The 11384-nt window shown below is 43.6% G+C and overlaps 1 protein-coding gene across 2 annotated transcripts in view; it reads left to right on the top strand.

Annotated features, from left to right (window-relative positions):
• The first annotated feature begins 198 nt into the window (after positions 1-198).
• The window catches only part of TRIM54 (tripartite motif containing 54), a 21100-nt gene continuing 9914 nt past the window's right edge, over positions 199-11384 (top strand). Inside the window, exon 1 of one of the 2 annotated variants that reach the window (XM_035000778.1) lies at positions 199-731. In XM_035000778.1, the coding sequence (XP_034856669.1) occupies positions 564-731 (168 nt within the window). In that variant the 5' untranslated portion in view covers positions 199-563. The remainder of the gene's footprint in view (positions 732-11384) is intronic. The other variant, XM_035000779.1, reaches the window with a different exon arrangement.

Consider the following 11384-nt stretch of genomic DNA (forward strand, 5'->3'; position numbering starts at 1 on the left):
TGACACCTTCACAGACCTACCTTTCACCATGAGCAGTGAAGCTCACCCCTGCTCTTGCGTAAGGCAGTCACCCATTCCCGAGTGAGTCAGGGTCACTCACTCGGTGACAGCTGTGGCTCGCCTTACATGAGCTAAATTGGGAGTTGGAATGTCATGCAGATGCCCCTTGTTCCCCACCCCCATGTTAAAATTAATCTCCTCTCTGGGAAGGGAGGGACACACAGTGCTGCCCATAGAGTGAACAAGAGTCATTTGGAGAACAAAAGGAGAAATTGTCAGGGACAGAGTCACTCAGGGACGGAGGGACAGATAAAGCTAACTCCATGTGTCTGGCTGGGGTACAGAGCAAAGACTAGAGAAAGAGAAGTGTCTGAAAACAGCTGAGGACGAGGTGAATTGTCGGAGGAAGGGACAGGAGAGAGAGCAGAGCTATTTCAAGAGTGAGTGGTAGAAGGGAACGTAAGAACCCACGGACTGTCTGAAGTGAACGAGGAAGGGTCCAGAGGCAGTGAGGGAAGGCCAGGACTGGGGCCAAGGCCAGGGCAGGCACGATCGCTGAGGGGATGAACTTCACAGTGGGTTTCAAGCCGCTGCTAGGGGATGCACACAGCATGGACAACCTGGAGAAGCAGCTCATCTGCCCCATCTGCCTGGAGATGTTCTCCAAACCGGTGGTGATCCTGCCCTGCCAGCACAACCTGTGTCGCAAGTGTGCCAATGACGTCTTCCAGGTGGGCTGGGGGGGCGGGGCTCGGGGGGGCCTGCGTACCTTGGTGGGGGCCGGCTCATCAGGTCGGGGCGGAGACTCCAGAGTGCTCCATGAGGTGGGTGGGGGCTGTCCTGGCGGCAGGGCAGAAGACTGGGGGTCCCAGGAGATCCCAGAGTAAGCATGAGTCAGCAGCTGCTTGGCAGGCTGGCGAGTGCCGCCAATGGGTGCACGGACCGCAGCTCGATAGCTGCTGTCTGCAGGGGAAAGAAGACCCCCAGAGAAACTAGAGCCTAGGAGGGAGGTGACCCTACGCCAGGCGGTGTGGCAATCTGTGCTGGACTCTGCATTCCAGTTTGGAATTTCAGATTTGAAGGATGATGCGGAAGATTGGGAGAAAATATCAATAAGGTAAGCATTACAAAATGAGCCCTGTGGGAAAAGTCAGTGATGAAACGATTCGTATTTGAGGCAAAGCTCAGCGTGCCCATCTTTGGGGGCAGAGTTAGATGTGGGCAGGAGATCGGGAGTTCTCCCCAACTAAAGTTCACACCTGTGCCCCACTCCACATTGGTCAATAGAGGGGCCTGCTGGTTAAAAAGGACTGTGGTCACTTAAGTAAAGAGAATGCAGAAAAATGCAATGAGCTTTGGTTTATGTGAGGTCATGGGGCAAAGCATAGCTAATCAAATTCACAGATGTCATTTTAGCTTCTGGTTTCAGAAAGAAATGCAGCATATACTAGAATGGTTTATAAATGGGTTTTCTTTCTTGTCCTGTGGCACTGGAATGAAGATCAGAGAAAGTAAGTGGAAGAGTGCATGCTCACACGTGCCCACACACGCACATACACACACACCTTGCAAATGAAGTAAAATCTCTGACTAGACCAGAGCTGGCTAGCTTAGTAGGCGTGGCAGTGATAAGGAACATTATGAACACATATTCTTCAACTGTATCAGAATTCAGGAGGAAATGTGTTGAACACAAATGATTTTTAACCTAACCAAGAAAATGCTTTTTTTTTTTTTTCGTTCTTCGGGGCAGCATGTTTGGGAAAAAAATTAATGCATTGGCTAAGTCAGGCTGTCCCATAGCTGTGCTCTGTGACCTACCCTTTGCTGTCTGCCATCTTCCTGTTGAGGCTCATTCCCATCTCCTATTCTTTTTTTTAACATTTTTTTAAAGATTTTATTTGAGAGAGAGAGTGCAAGTGAGAGAGCACAAATGGGGAGCAGCAGAGGGAGAAGGAGAAGCAGACTCCCCGCTAAGCAGGGAGCCCCACGTGGGGCTCAATCCCAAGACCCTGGGATCATGACGTGAGCCCAAGGCAGATGCTTAACGACTGAGCCACCCAGCCGCCCCTCTATCTCCTCTTCTTCTATGTTTCTAAGCCTGCCATTACATTGTTTGGCTCCAGAATATCTCAGAGCCAGTAATTTTCCCTCTCTGGGAAGGGCTGACTGCTCCGTCTATTCATCCTGGACATCAAGTCATGTACTAGAGGCCTCACCTTGCCCACCATCTTAGTATCCCCTTGGGCTAAGTACCTTTCTGAACATCCTTCAGGCTGAGATGCCCAGGAGGGAAGGGCAAAAAGATTTTGCCATCCCTTCTCATGAATTTGTAGTGAAACATCCTTCCATTAGATCTTGAAATACATGAAAGCAAAGAGAAGTTTTTAAAGCGAAGGTAATCTGTCCTATAAAAAAAAAAAGTGGCCCCAGGTACGAGAATATTAAAGTATGAGGCACATAGTATCATCAGGCAGAGGGTCCCTGGGACAGGTTCTCTACATGTAGGCTAGAGGATGTTTGAATGGCCTCCCTTGTTCAAGTCGGCGCTCTGTATCCCGTCACACCATTTTTGTTCCTTGAAGCTCTGAAATACTGTTTGGACACAGAGAGAACCGGAACTGAGCTGAAATCTATGCATAATATTTAAGAAACAACATGATTCCCGGAGCTTTGGGATGGTTCTGTGGATCTGGACCGATGTGTCTCTTTTAAAGTGCAGAGCACCCCTGGCGCCCCCGCCCCCAGGAGAAGAGTGAACAGCTCATTTCCTTGCTCTGCTTTTTTTGGGGCAGCCTGGTGGGAGGCTGACCCAGTTCTTTGGCTGCACTTAGGTATATACATCTCAGTAGATCTTCCTCTGAAAGATGAGCATATTTAGTTTTTTCGCACATTGCCTCCACATTTTGACAACTGTAGGCATAATCAGATTGTCTGTTTTCTAAGTATGGGAACAAGAATAGGACTTTTGGTAACTCTATCTTAAAACCACTTAGGAAGAATACCCTGAGACCATTGCCTAGAAAGTTAATAGAACTTATAAAACTTACACCAGTCTCACACACACACACACACACACACACACTTAAAAAAAATACTATAGGAGTTTATATCATGAAAAGTAGCCACCTCAGGCCCTCATTGCACTTCTTCAAATGGAGGTAGCCATTTCCAACTCTCTTGGGTATCCTTCCAGAGATTTTCCATGGATAGGTACATCTGCGCTTGTGTGTGTGTGTGTGTGTGTGTGTGTGTGTGTTTGAACTACACTCGTCTTACATCTGCCTTTGTTCACTTACTCTTTCGGCAGTTCCATCTCCACACGTTCAGATCTAGGTCTTCATTTTATTTATTTATTTATTTTTAATTTTTTAAAAGATTTTATTTATTTATTTGAGAGAGAGAATGAGAGAGAAAGAGACAGCACAAGAGGGGGGAGCGGGAGAGGGAGAAGCAGACTTCCTGCTGAGCAGGGAGCCCGATGTGGGACTTGATCCCGGGACTGCAGGATCATGACCTGAGCCGAAGGCAGTCGCTTAACCAACTGAGCCACCCAGGAGCCCCTATGTCTTCATTTTAAAATGGCCACATAAGGGGCACCTGGGTGGCTCAGTCAGTTAAGCATCTGACTCTTGATTTTGGCTCCGGTCATGATCTCAGGGTCGTGAGATCAAAACCCCGTGTGGGGCTGAGCCTGGAGCCTGCTAGGGATTCTCTTTCTCCCTCTCCCTCTGCCTCTGCCTCCCCCCACCCACTCTTGCTCTAAATAAATAAATAAAATGGCTGTATAGTGTTCCATTGTTATGACTGGACCGCAGTCTATTTAAATCAGTCCTCTGAAACATTTAGATGGTGTCCAGTGTTTTGCTGCCCTAAAAACTGCTGTGATGGACAACAAGCAAGAATTTTAGGAAACTGTGGGGCACCTGGCTGACTCAGTCAGAAGAGCATGTGACTCTTGATCTCAGGGTTGTGAGTTCAATCTCAGGGTTGTGAGTTCAAGCTCCACGTTGGGTGTAGAGATTACTTAAAAATAACAATTTTTAATAAAAAAATTTTAGAGAATTATGATTTTATAACATCAGGTTAATTAGCCAAGAAGCAAATTTGAAAATGTTTAATTGAACATTTAATTGACAATGTTGAACATTATTAAGGGTTTGGGAGAAAGTCATCCAGAATCCTACCTCCCCCAACGCAGTGATTTTCACATTTGTATATTACTTTCAGCCCTAGTGGCCACACATATTTTTACATAGCTGCCATCACAATTTAACTAAGTTTCTTTCTTTCTTTCTTTCTTTTTTAAAGATTTTATTTATTTATTTGACAGAGAGAGACAGTGAGAGAGGGAACACAAGTAGGGGGAGTGGGAGAGGGAGAAGCAGGCTTCCCGCTGAGCAGGGGGCCTGATGTGGGGGCTCGATCCCAGGACCCTGGGATCATGACCTGAGCGGAAGGCAGACATAACTTAGCCAGGCGTCCCTAACTAGGTTTCTTTAGAGCTGTAATACCTCTCTCTCTCTCTCTCACTTTGAATTTAAAGAGAAAAGACACCAAAATACCACATTAACCCCCTCTAATTTCTCCTTCCCTCTTTCTCCACACTTGCGCCCACTCAGCACCAAGCACTTTGACTAGAGGAAAGCTGTTGGTGTGGGAATTTGACACAAACATCTTCCCATGCGTTTCTGTATCGGTAAGCTCTATTCAGCCCTAAACTCCCTTAAGCAAAGCCTCTGGTTTATTCTGATACCTGCCCCCACTTCACTGTGGGCACTTGTTTATGCGCTGCAACGTGTTGTAATTTCACAGACAACCAGAAGGCCTTGGAAGAAGGTTGTTGAGAAACAGCTTTTCTGGAAGGTGTCCATCTAGGGAGAGATTTGCAGATATGGGAATATGAAGAAAGGGGCCACCTTCTCTAATAAAGAGTGGCCCGGGAAAGAGATGACTTCTGTTTCACTCCACCCTGGAATCCAGTTCCTTATCGGTTCATTGTGAGGACCTGTGGTCGTCAGGAGAGGCCTTCCTCCTTGACCACTTCCACTGCTCCTGAGGGTGCCTGGACCTCCCCAGCCCAACCATGGGGGGTCTCCTTTATGAGAAATTGGTTCACTGCAAGTTTGTGAATGCCATTTACTTTGTAGTAGGGTTAGGGATCTTGCTTACTTGACGGAAGAAACTTGGTTAGTGGAGAACCCAAAAAACCTAGATCGAGACTAGCTCCTGGGTTCTGGTCACACCAGCTTCTTCCTTTCTTGCCATGTGATGTCAGTCAGGCTATTTTACCTCTTCAAGCCTGTTTACACATATAGAGATTAAAAGGATACTTTAAATTGATCTTTAACATCCTTGTAATTCTAACAATCTGATTTCACAAATTCCAGAAACCTTACTATAGATTTCCTTTTTTTTTAAAATTATTTATTTTTTTAGTAATCTCTACACCCAATGTGGGGCTCAAACTCAAAACCCTGAGATCGAGGGTCGCATGCTCTTCCGACTGGGTCAGCCAGGCGCCCCTGGATTTACATTTTTTAAGCGTTTTCTATTCTGTTACCAATGCCCTGACTTGACTCACTCTTCTTTTAGATCTTCCTTCTAGCCAGTCTCCTCCCACAGACCCCCTGTGCCAGGCTCTATGCTAGGTTCTGTCAGGCAGAGCCAGCCCTCCACTCAGAATCCCTCTCCCACCCACAACTCAGCTTTTGCCGACATCTGAATTCTTCCAAGGCTCTTCAACATTTCTCCAAATGTCTGGTCTTCTGCTACCATTATCCCATGGTTTCTCCAGTATTTTCTGAAGGTCTGGCTCAGAGGACCTGCATGGTCCACTATTCATCATTGGCCAGGTCATCAATTTGGGGGAGATAGCCTCCAACCCCCCCGCCCTTGAACTCATAGAGCATCTTTCTAGATGGAACAGGGCTATGGAACATTACAAAAAAAAAAAAGGAAGCACCATACAGCCTAAAAGACAGCTCATGGCATATATGCCACACAATAGCCTTGACCACAGCCTAGAATTAAATTCCATTTATTTACTCTCTTCCATTTTATCTCCCACAGTGAAGAAAGAACAGTTATTTCATGTTCTGCGGTTCTGTGTGGTCATAAACTTTTAGGATTGTTAACAACCCTTTGTGCAATGCTTTCTCATTTCCAGAGTACCTTCACATGCGTGATTCCATTTGAGTTAAATAGGGTGGATGTGATTTCCATTTTACAGGGGGAACAGGACACAAGTTATAGACATACACACAAAGGGACAGAGAAGGGACATAAATCTAAGTCTTCTGTTTCCTAGAGTGATGGAATTTCCTTTACACATCACCTCAGTGGCACATGAAATTTTGCTCTATGGGGCTGGCTTTTTTGTGAACATGTAAGATCTCAGGAAAGAACAAAGACATTTCTGTGTACAAAAGAGCCCATCAGTTATTTTTTAGTTGTTATTTTTTTTTTTAAAGTACAGGTCTTTTGCCATATGCCTCTACACAACTGTTTACAAAAACTTATATCTTAAAGAAGATATTAATTCAAAGATGCATTATATACAGTTTCATCAAGTTAAGAGCAGGTCTATTCCCTGTGCTCCTACACAATCACCTACAAAAACTTGCATTTTTTTTAGTGTTATTTATTTATTTATTTTTAAAGATTTTATTTATTTATTTGAGAAAGAGAGAATGAGAGACAGAGAGCACAAGAGGGAAGAGGGTCAGGGAGAAGCAGACTCTCCGCTGAGCAGGGAGCCCAATGTGGGACTTGATTCCGGGACTCCAGGATCATGACCTGAGCCGAAGGCAGTCGCCTAACCAACTGAGGCACCCAGGTGCCCCTTTTTTAGTGTTTTTTATTTTAGGTTTTTATTTTTTTAATTCCAGTTAGTTAACATACAGTGTTATTTCTTAGTCTTGAAATAGAAAGATAAACAGAAGCAGAAGATGGGATTTTGCTAACTGGATATTAGTCAGCTGAGAGATCTTTAGTCCAATATAGAGACAGTCAGCTGTGGAGATGTAGTAAGCATGTTGCCATCTACACCTTAGAGTGAAATTCCTGTCTGTGGTGAGACCATGTAGGACTTAAAATCAAGGCAGGAAGTTATCTCTTTTTGGACCATGGACCCCTTTGTCAATTTGTAAAGCCTGTGGACCCTAAGGGCGATGTCTGTGGTTTATGTAAGAAAAATGTTTTTATTTTCATTTTTTTAAAGATTTTATTTATTTATTTGAGAGATAGAGTGAGCAAGAGAGAGAGCACATGAGCAGGGGTAGAGGGAGAGGGAGAAGCAGGCTCCCTTGCTGAGCAAGGAGCCTGATGCGGGGCTTGATCCCAGAACCCTGGGATCATGACCTGAGCTGAAGGCAGACCGACTGAGCCACCCAGGCACCCCAGAAAAATGTTTTTAAATGCATAAAATATAATACATATGATTATGAAGAAACTGGATTGCATGCATTCTCATACATTCTTAACGAGAACACAGCACACATTCTCATACATTCTCAATGAGGCTGATATTGCCCCAAGTATATCTGCCGTATTAGAATTTTTTATTGTGATTTTATTTTTAAATTTTTATTTAGTTTTTGCTTTCAGGCAAAATCCCCCCCCCAACTGTATTGAGATATAATTGACAAAAATTATACATATTTAAGGTGTGCAACATGATGATTTGATATTGCGGTCACCACAACCAAGAGAGTTAACACATCCATCACCTCACATGGTTACCACTGTGTGTGTGGTCTACTGCTCTCTTAGCAATTGCCAAGTATACAATATCGTATGACTAACTCCAGTCACCATGCTGTACATCAGGTCCCCAGAACTAATTCATCTCATGATGGGAAATCTTGTGTCCTTTGACCAGCATCTCCTCATCCCCCGCCCCCCACCACCCCCACCTTTCTACTCTGTGCTTCTAGGAGTTTCACTTTTGTAGATTTTTGGTACTAAAATTTGACGGGGGAGGGATCACTATTAGGGGGGAAAATGTCTTAAAAGTTTCCCGGAAGGAGCAGTAATGAAAAAAAACTTGGGAAGCACTGGAATATAATTACCAGAGTAATTAGAACATGTTTGATAGAGTAAGGTATGTGCTTCTATTACCACATTAAATCACGAGCTCAAGCAGTGGGCTTGAAGTAGTTTAGAAATAGTGATAAGCATAAATTATTTTTGGATAGTTGAGCAACAACAGTAATGTGATGTGAAAATGCCTGTGATTTCTGTGGGTGACAAAGTACCACTACAACTACTGTGGTTCATTGCCTACATTTATAACGGAGGGAAATGTCCAATTTCTGCTAGAGGTTAATGAAAATCAAGATGTGATTTTTTTTCTCATCTAGGTTCACAGAATTTTAGTCAAGGATCTTTTGGGGCTATGGTCCCCAGGTTAAATACTCCTGCATGACAGGCACCAGCATCTTCCCAAGTATCCAGGCTTGACTTTCTCCTCTGCCCACAACCCACCCATGTCCAAGTGAATGGTCAGTCCTACTGATTCTGCCTCTGGCATCCCTAGTCTTTTTTTTTTTTTTTTAAGATTTTATTTATTTGAGAGAGCGAGCATGAGGGGGGCTCGGTCAGAGGGAGAAGCAGACTCCCCTCTAAGCAGAGAGCCCGACTCGGGGCTCGATCCCAGGACTCTGTAATCATGACCCAAACCGAAGGCAGGTGCCCAACCGATTGAGCCACCCAGGTGCCCCTGGTATCCCTAGTCTTTCCAAGATTGCTGCCACTACCTGAGAGTGGGCCCGTGACTTGCTTTAACTACGGCACTTGCTTCCCAGTTATCTGTGCCTTTAACCTCTCTCTTCCCTTCCCATCTATCCAAATTACCTCTCTTAGATTAATATTCACTCTTATTTTCTCTCCTAGTTCAGAAAAAAAACATGTCTACAAAATTAAGTTCAGATCCTTACCCTTGAATTCAAAGCCCTCTGTGATTTTTGCCACAATTAAAAAAAAAAATTTAAAAGGGGCACCTGAGTGGCGCAGTGGGTTATACATATTTAAGGAGCAAAAAAACTTACTTTTTAAAAATGTGGGGCACCTCTTGGCTCAGTTGGTGGAGCATGTGACTCTTGATCTTGGGGTTGTGAGTTTGAGCCCCATGTCAGGTGTGGAGCCTACTCTTGCTTCTGCTCCAACTCTTGCTTTCTGCTCTGGTCATGATCTCATGGGTCATGAGATTGAACCCTGCATTAGGCTCTGAACTCAGCGGGGAGTCTGCTTGAGGAATCTCTCCCTCTGCCCTTTCCCCCACTCTCTTTCTCTCAAATAAATAAATAAATCTTCTAAAATTAATTAATAAAATTCAAAAGCCCTTCATTTAAAACCCCACCTTTCTAGCTCCTCCCCATGCCTCCCCCATTTGTAACTTAAAATGCTATAGTCTCCCTGGTCTCCTAAAACTCTTTCCTACCTAACCATCTGCTGCCTGTCTACCCTGTCTTCAAATGGTATCTTCTTAAACATCCCCTCCCTTGAACCAACATAGTTCTTTACAGTTCTTCTAGTGGTTTATCTTTTTGGCTTTTATGGCACTCCAGCGCCCCCTTTCCATTCATGTCAGGACTGAGCATTGCATTTTTTTTTTTTTTTTTTAGATTTTATTTATTTATTTGAGAGAGAGAGAGAAAGAAAGAGTGAGTGTGAGCAGAGGGAGGAGCAGAGAGGGAGATGGTGATAGAGAATCCCAAGCGGACTCTGCACTGAGCCTGACTGGGCAGGGGCAGGGGGCTTGATCTCATGACCCTGAGCTCATGACCTGAGCTGAAACCAAGAGTAGGATGCTCAACTGGCTGAGTCACCCAGATGCCCCTGAGCATTACATTTTTAAATATTTTATTTTTTTTTAAGTAGGCTCCACACCTGACATGGGGCTCAAACTTACAACCCCAAGATCAAGAGTCACATGCTCCACCAACTGAGGCAAGAGGTGCCCCACATTTTTAAAAAGTTTTTTTCAAACCCTGAAGTCTTTGTACAAAATTTGGAAATTAAAAAAAAGAAAAAGGAAGGAATAAACCACAATTCTGTCACTTGATGACAATTATTGCAAAAAATATTTAACTTTTTTTAAAAATGCATTTTAAAAGTAATTGAGGGTCTATGGAGGGAAATTTGGGAAATGTATATGAATACAAAGAAGAGGTTTTAAAATCACCTGGGAATCCCATCACCCATTTCAAAATTGGGATCCTACTGTCTATATAGATTTACATCCTGCTTTTTTTTCATCTAAAATCATAACATGAGTATCTCCCCATGTTACAAAGAACTTTGTTAAAGATAATTGCATAATAATTCTGTTATAACTCATTTAATTGCTCTTCTATGTCAAATAACCAGTATGTTTCCTATATAAAAAAAATTATTGTTTATTTTGATTACCAAAATAATATAGGTGTATTATATAAAATTCAAACCTCATACATAATACAAGTGATAGAACGTATAAATCCATCTAAACACACTAGGACTATTTCAGAGATGGGATTTCAGGAACTACTTCTATGAGACAAGGAGAGGGCACTCCAGGGACAGCTGGGGAGAGACACAGACACTGGATCACAGAGTTAAAGAGAGGGAGATGGTGGACTCTGTGGTGTGAGAGGGAGAGGTTGTTATAAAAACCACCAGCTCCCTTCCCCATTTCACAGGCAAATACACACTGGTCAGGGTGTCTGAAATTCTTACCATATTATATCCGCCAAGGCTCATTGCTCACAGAACATCAGAAGCAAGTGCTAAGTACAGATCCCTCTTTTTAGATCTGAGAAGACTGAGACCCTGAGAGAAATTGTTTTCCTAAGGTCGTAAATGGCAAATCCAAAACCAGATCTTCGGATAATTGCTACTTTCCCTATATTGTGCCACATTAAATGCCTTCTGTTAAAATATAGAAATGTTACCAAGAAGGGGTAACAGTTTTATCCACATATCCAGTACGGATGACTTTCTCAAAATAACCACCCAGCATTTGCAAAAAATTTGGGACATGAGACAGACAGGTTTCGATTGAGGAAAGAGTCAGGAAAGAGTTAGAGCGACTCCCCAGACTTCATTCTCATTTCACCTTCCTGATTTTTGCCATAGTTATATACCACCTGTGCTATGGTTGATTATTTCTATTTAAAAGGACTCACTTTTAGGGGCACCTGGGTGGCTCAGTTGGTTAAGCGACTGCCTTTGACTCAGGTCATGATCCCAGGGTCCTGGGATAGAACCCTGCATCAGGCTTCTTGCTCAGTGGGGAGCCTGCTTCTCCCTCTGCCTCTGCCCCTTCCCTCTGCTTGTGCTCTCCCTCTCTCCATCAAATAAATAAATAAATAAATAAATAAATAAATAAATAAATAAATAAA

This window comes from Mirounga leonina, unplaced genomic scaffold (genome assembly GCF_011800145.1).
Source record: "Mirounga leonina isolate KUSES-001 unplaced genomic scaffold, KU_Mleo_1.0 Mir_125, whole genome shotgun sequence".
NCBI lineage: Eukaryota > Metazoa > Chordata > Mammalia > Carnivora > Phocidae > Mirounga > Mirounga leonina.